This window comes from Podarcis filfolensis (genome assembly GCF_964270895.1).
Source record: "Podarcis filfolensis genome assembly, chromosome: 6".
Taxonomy (NCBI): Eukaryota; Metazoa; Chordata; class Lepidosauria; order Squamata; family Lacertidae; genus Podarcis; species Podarcis filfolensis.
In genome coordinates, this window is record NC_139609.1 from 24,683,291 (window position 1) to 24,702,936 (window position 19,646).

General features: G+C 39.9%; 2 protein-coding genes and 1 long non-coding RNA gene across 6 annotated transcripts in view; 1 reads left to right on the forward strand and 2 right to left on the reverse strand.

Annotated features, from left to right (window-relative positions):
* Positions 1-7,936, reverse strand: part of ABCA4 (ATP binding cassette subfamily A member 4) — a 99,428-nt gene extending 91,492 nt beyond the window's left edge. The window contains exons 1-2 of the mRNA XM_083620528.1: positions 7,642-7,936; positions 2,034-2,177 (exon numbers count right to left, since the gene is read on the reverse strand). Coding sequence (XP_083476654.1) covers positions 2,034-2,099 — 66 coding nt within the window. The 5' untranslated portion in view covers positions 2,100-2,177; positions 7,642-7,936. The remainder of the gene's footprint in view (positions 1-2,033; positions 2,178-7,641) is intronic.
* The window catches only part of LOC310765601, a 131,216-nt gene that overhangs the window by 42,633 nt on the left and 68,937 nt on the right, over positions 1-19,646 (forward strand). The window lies entirely within an intron of this gene.
* The window catches only part of ARHGAP29 (Rho GTPase activating protein 29), a 101,168-nt gene continuing 92,848 nt past the window's right edge, over positions 11,327-19,646 (reverse strand). For 3 of the 4 annotated variants that reach the window (XM_083620564.1, XM_083620563.1, XM_083620566.1), the window contains 7 exons: positions 18,930-19,118; positions 18,696-18,833; positions 16,989-17,221; positions 16,351-16,663; positions 16,150-16,258; positions 15,583-15,693; positions 11,327-13,341 (listed from right to left, as the gene is read on the reverse strand). In XM_083620564.1, the coding sequence (XP_083476690.1) occupies positions 12,452-13,341; positions 15,583-15,693; positions 16,150-16,258; positions 16,351-16,663; positions 16,989-17,221; positions 18,696-18,833; positions 18,930-19,118 (1,983 nt within the window). In that variant the 3' untranslated portion in view covers positions 11,327-12,451. The remainder of the gene's footprint in view (positions 13,342-15,582; positions 15,694-16,149; positions 16,259-16,350; positions 16,664-16,988; positions 17,222-18,695; positions 18,834-18,929; positions 19,119-19,646) is intronic. The other variant, XM_083620565.1, reaches the window with a different exon arrangement.

Here is a 19,646-nt window from a genome sequence, read left to right on the forward strand (position 1 = left end):
GCCTTCCAAGCCCACACCCCAAGCCCACTAAATGCCACTCCATAAAATGAGAAATCTTTGGTTTAAGATCTCACGGAGCTTGAGACTAAACAATACTAGAAACAATCATTTTGCAGAATTCTAAGCTGCCATTGGACACCACTATTAAATACGTGTTGAGGCCTAAATGAAATTTTGCACGGGAGATCCATTATTGCAGAGATGGGCAGAAAGTAGGCAAGATCAGCTCTCTGCGTGATTTGTAAGAGATCCCAGAATCGTAAGAGTTGGAAGGGGCCATGAGTCCAAACCCCTGCAATGCAGGAATCTCTTGTCCAATGTGGGGCTCAAACTCAGGACCCTAAGATTAACAGTCTCATGCTCTACTGCCTGAGCCATCTCAGCTGAAGCACCAAGGATTTCCAATGTGCTGTTTTTTTAAATGACAGCAACATCCTTTTCTTTCTATCTTTCCAATTAGGCTTCTGAAACGAAGGACTATTTTGGGGGGCAGGGGGTGACTAGGAAAGGATCAGTTCTGGTACTGAAATCAAATTCCTGAGCATCTGTTCTGCTAACTTAATTGTAGGTCTTCTCCAAAATAGCCAAGTTTATTAGACATGTGGAGCTGACATACTGAGCCAGAACCTGCATCGCCTAGTCCAGGACTGCTCTGCTCTGGCACTGATTGCTGCTCCAAGGTCTCAAACAGAGGTCTTTCCAAGCCCTGCTATTTAAGAGCTGTTGAAACTGGTGATGCCAAGGAATGACTCAATCCGGAATCTGCTATATATAAACCAGAGATGGGAAACCTATGGCCCTACGGATGTTGTTGGACTCCCAGCTCCCATCAGCCCCAACCAACATGGCCAAAAGGCAAAAGTAATGGGAGCTGAAATCTAAGAGCATCTGAGAGAGAGGTGGCACAGGCCCCCCATCTCTGACGTAGGGCATGTGTTTGCTATAAAGCGACTCTCCTTTTAACCCTGGCCTTCCTAGTTTTCTGACAACACCAGCTGTGGGAAGCTCATTATTAGCTGATTGCTCTCAATGTGGATCTGGATGCACATAAAAGAATGCCTATAGCTCAGTGACTCCCAAACATTTCTCCCTGTGGACCGCTTGGAAGTTTCTGAGAGTCTTGGCAGACCATGGGATGATTTTGCTGCCTGTTGTAGCCATTGTAATGTGCTATTGCTAGATGCTCTGTGCTTTTCAATTGCTTCTTTTCTTATGTGTTGTGCTTTATTGTATTACCATTTGAATCCCACACAATTAAAATCAATATGGATATTCAGTGTGAGGGATCGAATATCCACCCCCTGTCTTCAGTTACAAATCACAAACACACTGCAGGCCCTCTAAATTAAAATTGTGGACCACTGGTGGTCTACATACACCAGTCTGGGAACCCCTGATCTAGCTAGCTCCATGAGACTCAGGTGAACATTGTGATGTGGACAGAGATGGTGCATGCACATGCTGTCCCTCTGTGTGTGAATTTCCTTTTCTGGAACAGGGCACATTTGTCTACATTTGCAGTTGAGGGTTCTGTAATTTAGCCCACAGTCTCATGGGATGCCTGCTTTCGAGTTGAGGTGCTTTTGTAGCAAGTTCCTGATCTTTGAAGAACCAAAGCACAATAAAAGATTTCAAGTATTTTGGACATTTGCTTCCTGTAGCAAAAGTCCATTTATTTTTATCTTCACAGTACCGTGTGCCACTAGATTCTCATGTAAGCATAGCTGGACCTCAAGGGGAAGTGAATCCTAGTCACCACTTCCTCTGTTGGTGGGGGCTGGTATTCTTCCTCATTGAGACTTTTAGTGACAAAACAGTCCAGTATGTTGAGTTTGTTGTTGCTGTCAGAAAACTCAACACCATGAACCTGATTCTAAAATGTACTTTGTAAAAATATCCTAGGAACAGAATGCATTAACTAACTCAGCACATCTCAGCAAAAGCCCTGAGCAAATGAACTGATTTTCCCAAAGTGATTTTAATTTCTCTTGAGCAAACTAAACGCAGTCTCTCTCTCCTTCCCTCTGGCTTACCTTCTGCCTTTTTCTCAGTATCCAGTTTTTCCATAGCAGAAGCCTGACCTGTCTGAGGAAACTCATTCTTCTTATGCATTGGCAGCATCCCAGACTTGGAGAATAGAAATCCTTTGCTGTTATCTTCTTGCAGACAGCTGAATCCTGAAAAAGAAGTGAGCTTATAAGCAGATGTTCCTGAATGGCTGCAGAACTGCAGGCTGGATTTCATTTTGTTTTGTCAAATTCAGCTATGAACCAAACTCCAGCTGAGCCAGAAGTTGCAAGCTGATAGTACTTTACGCAGCGAAACTGTGCGATCTGGAATGGCCAACTCTGCGCTTGTATCTGTGTGGTGTCAGGAGTAGGATTAATAACAAATTGCTCTCAAACTTGGGTCTCCAGCTGTTGTTGTACTACAACTTCCATCATCCCTAGCTAGCAGGATCAATGGTCAGCCATGACAGGAGTTGTGGCCCAGCAACAACTTGAGACCCAAGTTTCAGAAATACTGTCTGCCATACCGCTTCTAGGGTTAGAGACTGTAATAATTGGCTTGTTGGATCAGCTGAAGTCTATCTAATCCTACATACTGTTCCCTTTTCTGAAGCCAACCAGATGCCTGTGAATGCTCACAAGCAGCATGCTCTCAGAGTCTAGTCTGAACATAAATCTAGGGGAATATTTTTCAATGAAAAGGAATGGTGTCCCATGGACATCTCTGAAGGGATGATGGGAGTTGTAGTCCAGCAATATCTGGAGGGCTACAGGTCCCATCCCCCCGGCCTAAGGCTGCAATACACAGTTGACCTAAAGTAGCTACAGAAATCTATTGAGAGTACTTGTTTTTGTGGCTGGTCAGGAAGGAATTTGCTAAACTGCTGATCTAGGAAAGTCCCAGGCATCTGGCTGACCAAAAATTGGCTCCTATGAATTAGAATAATCTTTCAGCTGTTTGTAGGACTCTATGCTGGCTCTTAAAAGTGCTATAATACCCACCAGACATTTCTTCTCTCTAGTAATGATCACAGAAATCCTGCTTAACTTTTTTATGCTCATGTTGATCATCATCCCTCCAATTGCTTGTTCTAGATTTGCAGAGTAAATCCCTGTTCACAACCCTTAAACTGCTAGCTCACCACCCCCTCACTTTTTCACCATTATAGTGCCATTCAAGTCGCAAGGGCTGGGTGGTCTCCATCCATCTATATGCCATCTTTATCACCACAGACACCTTTTCTGGACATCCTAGAAGACAAATCTTAAATTGGACCATGGGAAAACATATTTTCCTCCCGACTGCTCTTGTGAAACAATGTTGGGCTCCCGAGAGAACAGCGTTCAGATTTGAGGCATGGCAATCTGAATACGTTAACTGTGTCTTCAGTAAATCAAATGTAAAGGTAAGTTTAGAAAGTGTGTCTCCTCCTTCAACAGACTGTGGCCGCATCTGACATATGGGATTAGACAGGACAAAGATCTTCCTTAATTAAATTGTAAATCTGATTTGGAGAAGTGGGGGCTGGCTTGTTGCTGTTACCACACACCTAGGCGGTGTCTGTGACCTATTTCTGCTTTGGATAAAACAAGTGGGATTTCTGAGCTCAGCAGTGCCTGGGTTTGTTTGTTTTTAAATGAAGATGTAAATAAAAACATCCAACGAGGCACCAAGTATTTGAATTCACTACTTCCTAATTATACTGGGCAGGTAGCCCAGCAACTTACACAAGATGCTGATTTCACTTCAGTAGATAGTTTTGATATCTACTTTGTCTTTGGAGATGTCTCTCCCTCGCACACAGATATATATTATATCCCACTCCCCAAGATGTCTACTGTAAGTATGTGTCATAATTTGCTGTGACTAACTGCTAAACCTAGGATATTTCTGACCAAGTTTCATGGGGCAAAATAATTCTAGGTCAGGGGTGGGGATTTTGCAGCCCTCCAGATGTCACTGGACTTCAACTTCCATCAGCCCCAGCCAGCATGACCAATGGCAACTGGGAGAGCTGAAGTCCAAGAATAGGTCCTCCATACCCTCCAACATTTTTCCAATGAAAATAGGGATGTCCTATTAATAATAATAATAATAATAATAATAATTATTATTATTATTATTATTATTATTATTATTATTATTATTTTGCCCCAGCCACTCTGGGCACCTTCCAATATCAACATAATAAAACATTTAAAGGGCTGCCTTGAGGGGTCAGGTAACTCCATATCCTCCAACATTTCTCAGATGAAAATAGACGGCTTCTGTAAACCCGGAACTGTCACTGAAAAATAGGGACATCCCTGGGCTAGACACTCAACATTGACATTTTGCACAAACTGCATGCCATGGAGTACCTGCAATATTTGAAGACCCTCCTCCAGAGCACCCTTAACAAGTGGCATTTTAATAGTATAAAGTAGCAATTTAGCATTTAGAAAGCCATTTTTAGAAATGAGATTTGAGCCAAGTCATTATCGGCTCAAAAGCTTTGTGTGAGGCACAGTGGCCATTTACACATTTCCTGCTTGGAGGGCGAGTTAGACCACCCAAAAACAAAAGGTTTTCATAAAATGTACAACTGCTCATTTATCTGTAAAGATGAACATTCTGAAACAATTGCCATAATTTAAAGATAAATACAAGATAGCTCACCATACTGTGGAAGAACAGAAAAAGAGCGCTGCTGAACCAGGCCAAAGGCCTAGCAAGCCTAGCAGCCTTTTATCACAGTGGCCAACCAGACGCCTGTGGGGAAACCTGCAAGCAGAGCTTGTGTGGAAACTAAGTATAGTACTAATTCTCTCACCTGTGACTCTCAAGCAAGTGATATTTAAAGGCATAGCTCCTTCAACAATGGAGGCCATAATATTGCAACCAAGTCATCTGTGAGCCTCACTTCACTGCCAAAATGGTGCTGTGAGGGGTGGCTTCTTTTTATCTTTACTCCTCACTTGGGCCTGATAGCCCTTCAAACAGAATACTCCTTTTCAGTGCTTTCCTCCCCTCCTAAAAAAATGTTTAGAGGTACTCTCATTTTGACTCACCATTTTATAGTTCAGATGGGGGGAAATAAATACAGTTAATGGACAAAAGTACATAGATTCACTAACTGTTTAGGGGTATGCGTACCCCTGCATGCCCCCCAGAAAAAAACACACTGCTTTCAAATAGAAGGCTGTCTTCTGTAAAGGGATCAATTCCAGCTAGTGGGCTGCATGCTAAAGTCCCCCCTTCCTCACAGATCCTCTTGGGACCTCTTGCTAGTTCCTCTGCCCTCAGAGGCTCAGGGTAGGGGTGGCCTGGGAGAGGGCATTCTTTGTGGTGGCTTCTTCATAATACAGCTTCCGGAAGATTCCAAAGATGCACCTCTTTATCCTGCCTTTTGACACTTGAGGTGTATATATTTTTAGATCCCACCTTATTTTTTTAATTATTGTAAGTTGCTTTAGACCATTTTTAACATTGCTTTGATGTTGGAACCATCGTGGGACCTTAAGGCAAAGGGTGAGAAATCAGTAAATAATCATCTGAACCTGTGCCTTAATTAGGGGCGGGATAGTTGTGGCCTTTCTTCCCAACTTTGTGACGACCCCTTAGTTTGTTTTTGGAAGTCTATGTAGGCATGATTCGGCTAAAATTGTGAGGAAGCAGAGAATGGGGGCTTGTACATTCATTTATTTACCTACCTTCTCCAGCTCCCAATATCTAAACATAGTTTGGAGGTGCGGAAACATGGGGTCAAATGCAACATTGCGCTGATGTAAATGGTTTGATTTGGTTGTGCATTTTTTATGTTTTATTTCATGACTACTTTTGTTATGCTGTAGTTACGTATTTTTTCATGTTGTAGGCCATCGTGAGTATGGTGTGGAAAGGCGCCACACAAATAAAATTATTTATCTATATGTATGCATGTAAAAGGAGAGTAACCATTGAGAGCTTGTCTTTAGTGGCTAGAACTGAGGAGAGCTTTTTGTTATATCAGATTTGGGCAGCAGAAGCAGCACCTGAAACGTTTGTGACATTCATGAATTGGAACAAAGATGCCTCTTGTTTTCACAACTGAAGGCAGGGGTGGGACACTTGTGGCCCTCCAGATGTTGTTGGACTCCAGTTCCCATCAGTCCCAGCCAGAATGGCCAATGGGCAAGGATGATGGGAGTTGCAGTCCAACAACACCCACAACTTTCCTCACCTTGACCTATGGGTAGCATTTTGCTAGGTTAATGTTATCACTGACATGTAGCTAGCCAGCCAAATGGGCCTGAGGGCATGTCTTCATTCAGCCATGTCTGCATCCCATTTTGGCATAGGGAAACTATCACACATTTTTAAATGATTGACATATAAGGCTAAATGTGGTTCAGCAGGTAATCTGTAGTGCTCTAGGTCACACATGGTTTTAGGAACAATGGGGTGAACTTCTCCAGTACCAGAGGCAAGAACAGACCGTCTTCCAACGTCATGCATCCTTTTCAGATGAAGGAATACTGGCATTGGAAACTTTTCAAACAACTGTAACACAGTGACATGGTGACCTGTAACTACTAACATCTTTTATTCTAAAGGTTCAGAAACTAGTGTGGAAAGGTTGCCAAAACCACCTGGATTCACGCCATGACTTGGGTCCAGGATGCACTGGGCAGCTTTTGGCAGCCACTACCCTTACCTTCTCAGGTATGCTGTACACTCAGATGCTAAATTAAATTCATTAAATGCTATTAATAAATCATAGGTGAAGACCATTTGAAGTTTAGAGAGAATTGTGTCTTTCTCAATGTGGAATTCATATAACAAAAAGTGCTACAACACTTTTAGGATTCATCCCAGGGAACTATACAACTGGCCCTATCCAAAAGATGTTTGTGATACAGCTTGTGGATCTATTGTTCCAAGGACTGAAAAGAGAGAGAGAGAAAAGTCCTAGCGGGTGCACTCTCTGGATGTGCTCTTGGTATTGAATAACATTGGTACAGTATTGAAAAGCATTCATCTATGGATTTCTGAGCATTCCATCTAGCTAGGTAAGGCTCTTTTTTGGAGGACGTATACAAAAGTCAAATTATGGTAGAGCAATCACCAAGGTATTTTAGTCCTATGCCCAAATTACGTTCCCAGGACCAAGAAAATTTCTTTCACCAAATCTGTTATAGAGGAATTGCTGCTGTTAGATGAGGTCACCATAAATAGCATCTAATAAATATGTAGGTGATCAGAATCCATTCTTTGTATTTCAGATCAAACTTGTTAGCTGTTTTGTCTATTTAACAACTTACTCAGAGGGGTAAGAAAGAAAGGTGGCCTATAGATATAAATACATAAACATGACTTTTCCTGGTCACATCAAAACGAAGCGTACAGATTTGTTTTTAATGTTTACCATTTATTTGCATAATGGCTGATTTAAAAGCCTACAGTGCTCTTATCTTTGTTTTATACTGCGATTTTGCTTTTATAAATATATTTTTATTCGTTATCAGATTTAAGAGCAGCTTATGGTACCTTATATGTTAAAATCCAAACATATCCAGTTTTGACACTCATCGTATTATAGAAATGAGGGGGTCTTAAAAAAAACAAGAGTGCTCAATTAGGAATACGACAACAAACTGTCTTCAAGCTTACCTCATTTGTGATGAGATCTCCATCAAAGGCATTGCATTGCTGTGAGAACTGAAAGAGGTTTTGAAAGGAAGTCCAGCATGACTGCAGAGGAATGCATCTCAGGAACAGTGAGCACTTACAAAATAATACAGCTCAGTTGTAAGGAGATTGCTTTAATCCTCAGCTTCATGTGGGGCAGCTCTGTTTTCAGAGTTTAAGCACCATTGCATTAGACACAAACACTGCATAGCGCATATGTTGGAAAAAGTTTGGACTTCTCATAATATTTATTTGTAGATCTAAACTAATGTTGTGTTTTAACAAATATTATTTGAGGCTATGGCTTCAGGAGCTCTCTAAACCCCTGGAGGGAAAGAAAAGAAAAACCCAAAACCAAGCACGCACACACATTTGTCATGACTAATTAGGTCAGGAAGTTATAGAAGCCAGTACCCCGTCAAAGTCTCAGAGCCACTTGGTGAGTTCAGTGTTAAGTATATAGAATGTAATTACCATGCAAATCTGACAGCGGTGGCTTGTTGTGCCAGCTCTACAGCACACAAGTTCTAAACACACATTGGCACTCATGTTCCTGCACAGCTGACGTAATGGCAATGTTAAAATGGCAAGCGAACTATGATAACATCTCTGTGTTGAGAGTTGTCCAGATTTAGCAGAGCTAAAGGAGCCTGAGACCCTATTACAACAGTGTTAAGACTTGACCTTCTGCCAGTCATTTCCTTCTCAGCCTAACCTACCTCACAGGGTTGTTGTGGGATTTAATGAGGAGCACCTTGAGGTCCTTGGAGGAAAATACGAGATATGAATACATTAAATAAACAAAGAGGAGCTCTGAGGCTGGGGTGTCAATCCTAGAACACACCAAAGTTGGAAAGATGGGATGGAAAAAATTGAGCAAAGGAAAAGGGAATATTATGTTCAGTAACAAGGCAGAAAACTCAAGAACTAAGTAGATGGCAAACAACAGGTTTCAGAAACTTCACCAGTGACCCTTTCTCCCAATGGACTGGACTGAAAACCAGAGCTCTTCCTTTTGGACAAGGCCCCCTTTTCCATGTATTTTCTTTAATATTATTTGCAGACTTCCTTCTGACATTAATGTGGCTAGACTATAGCTTACTGGCTGGAAAATTGGACTATGGGTGCAGGAGAATGGGATTCTAGCCTTGTCTCAGACCTTTCCTGAAGCTTATATTTACCTTCTTATCATGTACACAGACAGCTTTTTATACCAGCATATTCACCAAGCAAGGGGTAAGGACAGTCTGAAGTTTACAGTTGGTTGCTAGAATTTGCTTTTCCCATCAGATGCAGGAGAGAGATGTGTTTTGCCACCTAATGGGTGCATATCTAGGAGAATACATGCTTCAATGTGCGTTTCCTACGATATAGCTTTTAAATTTTAGTCTAAATTCTGTTACTTTATGTGATTTTGATTTAAATATAGTTACAGGGCAGATTACTCTGAATGTACCAAGGGTTTCAGCGTTTTCCTCTTCTAGCTACCGTGCTTAATAAAGGTTACACTGTAGAATATTGTTTTTCAATAAATTTTGGCAAAACTGCTGGCTCTTTTGTGACACAGCCCGTTTATTAACACACAAGCCCTGTCTAGTGCTGATATTTACACTGATGCAACATACTTTATTTCAGTTCCCTGCAGTTAGTTCATGTTTTTCCCTACACAGAGATCAATCTTTATATGGGAAATAGTATTTTTGAAATAAATTTCAGTGAAGGGTGTAACTTAGCTGTAACTACAATTATCTGAAAGTGCAGCCCATACATTCACACTATATGGATATTATATAGTACACTGCACAGCAAGATGATTTCAAGTCATAATAAAGGTAATGTTTTCCAGCTGTGGAAAAAGTACACCAAACTCACTAAAAGTAACAGTTGGTTTGTATGAATCTTGCACATTAACCAACCACGCACATTTTAATAACTTAATCTTAGTGCAGAAGAGTTTGCAACAACTGGCAAGTCACAGAATGTCAGTCCCGATTGTGATTGGTGTCCAATCAGTAGTGCTTTGAGCTTTCTGTTCAAAGCTGCTTGTTGAGGAAATGCAGTGTTGCATGGAACTAACCCTGTAATTAAGAAAGGCCAAATAAATTTGAGTCAGTCACTATTTTTTCCCCCCGGAGTGGGGAGTAGTTTCTTAACTAGTCGTACTCCATTTTCAACAAGGCCTTTTGGTTGGGGATAGATACCACAGGCTGCACGGTTCATGAAGAAATCTATATTGCTTTGCAAATAAAGGAACTCATGGCAATCACATTGACATGCATTATCTGATTGAACTACTGCAGATACGCAATAGCATCAGAAAGCTGACTTGATGTGTGTGATTGAGTGGTTGTCATATTGCTTCAATTGAACTGATGCTTAAAGAATTGCCTCAATCTCTATCGGGTCCTGTGTGCCTTATGGTATTCACATTCTCTGCTGTTTCAGGTGTTTTGCATATTCAGAGGGCCTTTTTAAATCTTAGTTTGTGAAAACAGATGGCAAATATTCAGTGTAATTCCTCTGCGAAGCCGTGGTGCCACCCTCTTACTAAAAAAGCTCCTGGGAGAGGGCTATTACCACAGGGTAAATTAAGTTGCAAATGCACAGCTTGAGAATGCTTTTACATCTATAATTAATTTTGGATGTGTTCAGGTGGTATCAGTAGTTCAGAATGCATTTCATCAACTTACCTTGGTGTTCCACCTATACCCCTTCCTTGACCAATATGGTCTGGCTAGTTATGCATATTCTTAACATAGTCTAGGCTAGACTGTTGAGATGCGTGATTATTTATTTGTAAAGGATCCACAAGCTTCAACCCATGTGAAAAGTGGCACATAGTAAATGGTAGTAGGTGGCTACCAAAGAAAGAGTTTTTCAACAGCAACACCCAAATTATTGACACTTCACAGACATTACCACCCAATATCCTTATCATTCAGGCAGTCCTTCTGTTTTCAGATGGCTTTTAGAAGGCATTTGCATTTTATCTCCTGCTTTTTATTGTTTTGTATTTTTATGTTCCAAGCCACCTTGGAACTATTTTGCAAATGGCGGAACACAAATAACTCCAATAAAATAACTCATGGAAGCCACATCCTGCTTGGCCACTACCTTCTGCCTACTTCAGAAGTGATAAGCAGTTTAGGGCTAAAGCGGGACAATATGTATGGCCACATCTGTCTTGAGAGTACCGACTTCTTAAACGCAGGTATGCAGAAACAAATTATACCAAATGTATCAGCACAGAAGGAAACAACATACATGCTACAATGAACTACTGCAGCAATCTCCACAAGCATAATCAGGCCATTACATCATATCAATAACCCCTTTCCTCCAGAAGAATACTGTTTTTCATCAGTATGTCAGGAAAACCTGCAACCTACCATAGACAGGCTGTCTACCAGCATCATAAATGATGCTCTCCCTCTGGCCGTACTGAAGACTTGATGGTTGGGAGGGTCCCCAGAGGCTGAATAAAATCTTGCTAAGCTTCTCTCCAGCCTATGGGTTGGGGGTTCCCCACCCCTGAAATAAAGGTTTTATACACCATTAATTTAATACTGACATCCACCCCTTTTCATTTTGAAATATCTGTCTAAAAGCAGATTTGTTAAAAGAAAGTTACCCCCACCATTTACTGTTGTCTTTTAAGATTTACTCATAACATTACCAGCATTTTAATGTGCAACAGAAATACAAACCCACTGTACTGAATAACTTTAAAGAAACTTGAGCGTATATATTGATACATGGTATATTATATTAACATGTAAATGGCTCTATATACAGTAAGATGAAGCATAATAGAATACATGGAGTCAGTGAAACATTAACATGTTAATGTATATTTTTTTAAGCAACAGTGTACATATAAAAACAATTTAATACAGAGTGAAAAACCATTCAATGCACTTACTAAATGCTGGCTTTTTGGTTATTTTTATCTATTTCACTAAATCTCAGACCTATATTCTTCATCTATACCAAGCAATAAAAGGAGCTTTCTACAGTAAGGGGGAAATGATAGCTTATTAGTAACAAGGAACTTCCACATTATTTTCAACTGAAAGGCAATAAGCCAGCTAGGTTTTGTGCATTTAAACCACTTGGTAACTGGATGAGAACACTTTTTAAATATCTTTATAGTAAAGCTTAATAATGCATCTTTCCTGTACAAACAACTTTTAAGCAACAACATAGATAGTAAAAAAAAAAATCAATTGGTATATAAAACTATATATGTATATTCACACACAATATACAAAGGCCATGCTGGCCAGTACATAATCTATTCAGGCGCATTTCATTGCACAGAGTCAGGGGGAGGGAACTGATTACAGACACTTAGAGCACTGCTTCAAGCTTTGGTTTATTCTTAAATTAAAGTAGCTGTATTTCATATACCCTGCAGTCTTGACAAATCATTTACTCTGAGAAAGTGGCTACTTTCATTGCTGCACCCATGCATAATAAATTGCCTTTCACAAGCAATAGTACAATTCCACACATGAAATTTGATTATAGGGCTTTTGAATGTGCCTCCTTATTAACTTTTTCTATATTTGGAATGCATTTAAATACTCTCCAAGAAAAATCTAATGAATGAAAAAAAATAACTTCATGGTTCTTCACAGCTTTTTTCTTTTCTTTTTTAAACACATCCCATATTTTTAAAAGTCTATACAGGCATATATAAAAATAATTCCAATATATGGCACGAAGATGAAATCCTCTACCAAAAAAAAAAAAAAGTTCCCCATTGAAAGGTTGTATAGCAGTTGTTACCCTATACAAAGTGAGCTTCCCTGTGTTCTAGTTCTTGCATCCTCTTTGGCCTTAATCTCTGGTAGGTGGGCTTCAAGTCTGTAGGGGAAAGAGCTTCAGAAGTGGGTTTTTGTTGCTTTGCATGTTGGCCAGAGGAGCCCAAGGAGCCTTGGACAAGGCCAGGGTTCACAACTAGCTGTGGAGTCTCATCTCTGACGACTGCTGCACATGGTTTGGGTGCCAAGCTCTCATCGCTCTGTTTGGCCTTACTGATGGGTGGTGGCTTATAGAATGTCCCTGGTGGTGGTTGCAAAGTTCTCGGTGTTCTGAAAGCAGCAAGTGTATTAGAGTCTGAGGAATGCCCTTCTGCTGTTGCCCTTGCAGCCCTGACAGGTACCGTATATGGCTTATTGGGAAGTATGGCACTTACTGAGTTGCTAGCAAGGTTGCTATGTGTAGTTAAGGCACTTGAGTTTACAGAGTCATGTGTTCGGTTCTCCTGGGGTATATTAGTCACAATCATTGCTGTCCTTGCAGTCATATCATACTGCTTATATTGCTTGTCCCAAGTTTTCTTCAGAGTCTGTGGGTCAAAGCAAGAAAGCCTACAGCCGGCATTTACAGCTGGAAGTGGCTGCGTCTCGGAAACTTCTTCAATTACAGGACTTCTGCCAATATTTTCTGTACTTAGACCTGCATTTCGTGAGTTTCTCTCATTCAAAACACAGGGAGGAAGCATTTGACCTAGAGGTAAACTCACAGGACGAACAACTGGCTTTGTCCTATGAGTGCGTAACTGAACTTTGGTTATTTGACGATTCGGTCTTAAAAGGTGACTGGCTTTAACACCATCTTCAACTTGAGGGGGAGATTGCTCATTATCTGGATCTGAAACTGCAGCCACAGCATTGCCTAAGGAAGAAAAACATTTATTTTGACTGTCAGTTTGCCATCAGAAAGCATTAACTTTGAATAACATTAGCCAGAAATCAGGTCTCTAAATGCAACTAAGTATATTTTAGAAGATCACACCTCTCAGAGAACAAGCAGAGAACACCAATATTGCCATTATATTCAAGACCATATTAATTCCACGCTATTTTTAAAGTTTGCTTTTAATTTCTTTTTGTTTTTAACTTTTTATGATTTTATTGTTTGATTTTATGTTTCAATATTGTTGCAAATGGCTGTTATATATTTTTATGATACAGCGGTATTTAAATATTTTTATAAATAAAATAAAAAGTGCCAGACATACTGTTTCAAAGGATTTGACACCTGCAAGCCACAAAGAGACTTTTCATCTTCCTACGCCATATGGCAGACTAAAGACTTACAGAGTCAGTTTAAGTAGAACAGTTTGCATTAAAGACTGCAGCAGCCAATCACCCTGATTTGTACCTGTATCCATACCTACAATTTAGGATTATAGTACTATATAACCCATGGAGGAAGCTTCCATTTAAAGAGTTCTGGATATGAATCAAAAAGAGATCTTAGTCCTATTTCTATCAACTTTTTCACAAGAACAACCCAATAGTTAGGATAAATCAGCCTGGGAGGAATCAAAGGTCTCTTCTGGGAAAGGAAGGAAGGAAGCCTTTTTACAGACCTCAGGAAAAAGCTAATATATCGGGCCAACAAGTATAAATATACTGCTTTAAACAGCTGCTTTGGATTTTTATCCCTCTCCATATTATTCTCTTTCAAACAGAGTGAAAAAATGGTTGTTATCCCTCACTCACAAGATTATTTACATTAGGGGTATAATTAGTATAATGAAAGAAAATTAGTATTTGATAAACGTCTATTTATGTAAAGTTATGAAGTGGGTGGGGAGTTTTCCTCCTTCTTTCCCGATATTAGAACCCAGGGACATCCAATGAAGCTGAATGTTAGAAGATTAATGAGACAAAAAAAGGAAGTACTTCTTCACACAGTGCATACTTAAAGAATGGAATTTTCTACCACAAGTAGGCTACGAACTTGAATTGTTTCAAAAAGGGCTTTAGACAAATTCATTGGGGGGGGGGGATAAGGCTGACAATGGCTACTAGGCATGTATGTCATACCTAACCGCGACCTCCAGTGTGTTTCTAAACACCATTTGTGGTATGCTTATGAACAACAGTTGCTGGGAATCACAAGAAGAAGGAGTGCTATTGCACTCATGGCCTGCTTGCAGGCTTCCCATCAACATCTGGTCAACTACTTTGAGAAAAGAATGCTAGATTAGATGGGTCTTTGGTCTGAACCAACAGGTCTCTTACTATACTCTTACTCAGGGATTAGCAAACTTTTTCAGCGGGGGGGCCGGTCCACTGTCCCTCAGACCTGGGGGGGGGGGCGGACTATATTTTGGAAAAAAATATGAACGAATTCCTATGCCCCACAAATAACCCAGAGATGCGTTTTAAATAAAAGCACACATTCTATTCATGTAAAAACACGCTGATTCCCAGACCATCCGCGGGCCAGATTTAGAAGGCAGTTGGGCCACTTCTGGCCCCCGGGCCTTAGTTTGCCTACCCATGCTCTTATTCATAGGCCTATATATGCCTTTGTCTTGCACAGTTCTTAATTACATACATTTTATCTACTTAAACAAAGCAAATTAGCTTTAGTTTCAGTTACTTGAGGGAACTCAAGGCATTTTTTCACTGAAAAACAGTTTCCTGTTATGTTTGAACTGTCAATTATGATTAATGTTGTCTAAACGAATCAGGATATGGAAGCCAACTTTAACCCATGGCTTCATTTTCAGGCTTGCTTGCTGTTAGGATGTAATGGGAAGCTATGGCTAACAGCAGTTTCCTGTCTTGTTTCCCTTTTCTTGTAAAGGGTTGAGTAAAACAGCTGCATGTAGACAGATGAAGCTCGTTCACATCTCCACTTATTGAACTGAGACCTGACTGTCCAAACATGGCCAATAACTCAAAAGCAGCATAACCACCCTTTGAAAAGGCTTCATAAAAATGTGCTTTTTAAACACACGCGATGTGCTGAGACAGTAAGCTGTCAGCTAAGAATAGGCTTCTTTTCATTGCACCAACAGAAGTCATAATAACGAAAGGTTTATTTTGTACCTGAACATACAGGAACCTGAAGGATAGCAAGATAGCTGTATGAATACTTGCAATTCAGGAAACTGACCTGGATCTTTTGCTGGTGCAATGTGGTTTTCTAAAACTGAGACAGGAGAGGGTTCTGAAGGAGAATTCCTTCTGCCAAGACTCTGTTTAGTTCCAAGTTTGGAGTTCCATTCTAGGAAATATGAATACAGCCAGCAACATAAACAGTTAAATCTCAACAGGGAAGCCTAATGTGATAGTGACTATAAGCCCGATGCATTTTCAATCTGCTCTATGGATTCCATAGCAAATGTCAATACAGTGGTACCTTGGGTTAAATACTTAATTCGTTCCGGGGGTCTGTTCTTAACCTGAAACGGTTCTTAACCTGAAGCACCACTTTAGCTAATGGGGCCTCCCACTGCCGCTGCGCTGCCAGAGCTTGATTTCTGTTCTCATCCTGAAGCAAAATTCTTAACCCGAGGTAATATTTCTGGGTTAGCGGAGTCTGTAACCTGAAGCATATGTAACCCGAGGTACCACTGTACTTGTCCCTTTAATGAAGAATGACATGCAGTGAACACGTGAATAAAAGTTCTGCTTCATTTTTCTATCCATCTATTGTACTGTAGAAATGCAAAACACTAACCTGTCACTAATGCATCAGAATTCTGGTGGGTGTCTTTGCTGCTATCTGGTTCTTCAAATGATATACTAGCCTCTGAATCCTTCCTCTCATTTTGGACCAACTGGATGCTCTGTCAATAACAGCAATATTAAAAATTGGCTGAATACACTAGCACAAGTTCATGCAGTAAATGAAAGTTATTGTTTCACAGCAGACACTCACTTCTTTCACAGCAGCACAGGGCAACGTTTTTCGTTGCTGATATGGATCTCTATCTTCAGCTGTTAAAATACTTTTAGCGCAAGCAGCACTGTCTTCTAACCGAGGTGCAGGTGATAAAGGCTGCGGCGAAATATCAAAGATCTTCTCATAATAGGTAATGAGGAGCTCAACTACCCGGGCCTGATATGGATAGTCCACAAGTGAAGAGAGAGAAAGGGTAGCATCTGTCTGACGTGGCCTGATCAGAGTTGGGCCAAATATAATACCAAGGTTGCTGGCAGACATTTTATTTTCATCGGATTGCTCAGTAACTCTGCATATAAGAAAAAAATCCAGAGAGGCTTTTTGAACATTGGTACGAACCCAACATGGTACATTCACTACAAAACCAACACTACCCAAATCTCCACATTAATTTCACTATCATCATCATAATCCAATTAGTGTTAACAAGTTGAAAAAGAGAGAAGGAAATATTAAGCCTCATTAATATTAATATGTTCATACCACCAGCTAGGAACACAACAAAAATACTGCTTGCTACAAGAAATACACAGATCTTTATTGTTAACAAATAAACCCATGCTTAACGCATATTTCTGAATGTATATGTACAGGCTGAGTTGAAGTTCCCTTACCTGTACAGATGACCTAAAAGAAACTGGAGTGTGTTATAGTTTGGTGCAGGCAGCTGTTTCAGTAGATCTTTGATTTTAAGAATGATCCTATTCAGTTCAATACACACTGACTGCCTTTTTTTGGACCTGGGGCTCATCCGTTTCATATCCAGTTCTTCATTAATACTTTGGCTCTCCTTTGCAAGGCCAATGAATTCATTATAAAGCCGAAACAAAATCAAAGGTTCAGGGAGCTGAGGGAAAGAACATCAGAAATTTCAGACTTCAATTTTAGCTCAATTCAACTGTTTCCTTCCTATTACTTCCTGATGTCTAGTCTAGTTCCTCTTCTTTTTTGAGAGGCTTCTGAGCTTTAGTTTTACTGATGTCACTTAGCTTCTGCATAAGTAAGATACTGAAAGCAAATGAGGTGGTATTTATTGATAAAGTAAGAAATCCAAATTAACAGAAATGTTAGTTTTTTTAATTGTTCACTAATAGTATATATTTTAAAAAGACGAATACAGCAACAAGAGTCCCATAGGTAGTGACACTAGTCTGTCCTTTTACAACATCAAAGAGACTGGCAAGTCTCCTCTTCTGTATACCTACCAGACATCCACAGATAGGGTATAGAGAACAGAGAGAAACCAGTCTTTTTCAGTACACTTTAAACTACCCCATCAAACCAAACCCTTGTAATTGATTCAAGAATATAAAATACCCTTTTCATATTGAGTATGGGCAAACAGCATTCTCACTTGACCTTCAGCAAAGTTAGGTATAGCCTGTGGCCCATGCAAAATGTCAAAACAGCTTCACTGGCAAAAAGGCAAGTGCTTTCAGCCTATTACAACTTGCTTCTCAAGGAACATTTTCTGAAGGATTAGAATGCTTCTTGGGTGGCGGAATCCACCTGCTTCAACATCTCAGCTTGTTAAATAATCTCCCCAAAATCCACAGCCAGTCAAATTTGTTGCCTGATTTTAGTGATGTTGGCTTTAGTGGCACAACAAATGCAATTTAACACAAGTGTTTTCTCATAGTGGCCCAAAATATCTTAATTACAAGTTTCCAACAGATGTCTAGTATCAAGTCACACAAAAATCAGCTTTGCAAGCAGACCTCAACAAATTTCCACTATATTTTTAGTAATACAGGAAAAAGAGGAAGTATCCACATTTATTCTGGCATTCAAGGTTCTCATTTATTTTGTTTTCAAATATTATTTGTATTCTGCTTCTAGGTGGGAGTTCTGGAAGTCTCCCATTAAAACAAATGGTTAAAGTACACTCCTGCTATGCTGTGCAGCACCTGACATCATCAGTGGAACTTTCAGGTTTTACTTAAAAAGAAGGTACTAAAATACAGCTTAGTTTTTTTAAAAACTGAAGCTAATTTGCAACCTAGCATTAATACAAAGTATTAAAAATCTAACATTTATATGGTTAATACATCAGAATTAGGACCCAGCACTATGTCTCCCCATAAGCTAGTAGGGAGCAATTTCATTGGCTCGGAGACAAAAAAGTTTAACCATTTTAGGAGTATTACTTGCCCCTTTCCCCTATCCACTGGGTGTAAGTAACAAGTAAGCAGCAGCTTCAAAGATGAATCCTCCCACCAAGTGTTTCAAAATTCAGACATATGAAAGACTAAAAAACAGCAAGCCTCCCATTTATACTTAATTTGCTAGTCAGATGAAACAAGAGAATTATGCATATTTACCTGGCGAAGATATAATTTAAGAACATTACTTATGTCATGTGCATAGAGTTCAGATAATTCCACCAAGTCCTTTCCATTTTCAAAAGCTTGACAAAGCTTTTCAACTCTTGATTTGGCTCCATTCACACGATATATACCCTTTTATATAAGAAAAAGTTGTAAGTACTTGCAAAACCAAAATGTAAGCTATTTTAAAGACAGGGGTGTTGATTCATCTATTCACTGAATATTTACCTTTACATTTAGGGCTCGGCTTTCAATTTCAGAGGTGCACTTTTTTATGATGAAGGGGATGCCATCTGGGGAATTTTTAGCAGCTTGCGTAAACTCAACTCCAAATAGATGAAGTCTTCCATGGAGTTTCTTGTGTCCACACTGAATAGCTAAAGTCTCCAAGCACTTCTTGTGACAGGCAAGTGAACACTAGAGGAAATGTAACAGAAATGAAGGTCCTTTCAAACCCTGTTCATAATGATAGCAGAGCAATAGCATCTTGTCCTAAAACTTAAAAGGGGAAATAATTTTTAGATCGGCTGAGTCCAATAGGCTCTTAAAAGTGGGGCCGATCCAAAATACAAGCATTGACCTCTCTGCCAAAGCTTCGTTAATCACGACAATAAGGAGAGGACTCAGTTTTGCTCATGCAGCCTTAATCAACCAAGATGGGCAAGGGCCAAATGGTGAACAAGTTTCCAGTTGACTTATGTATAAACTTAACAGGCATTTGTGTTGTACTTGACATTTTTTCTTCACACAGTGCTTATCTCTACACAGGAAAACATGTCACTACTTCAATCCACTTGGCAACCTCCAAAGCTGCATTTTTTAAAAATCACAAGAACCTATAATGGACTTCCTATTTAACATGTAGTTTGGGTCATAGTCTCAATGAGCTCCAGGTTGAAGCCTGGATAACCTAGCCGAGTTTTTTTTTTTTTTTTGGGGGGGGGC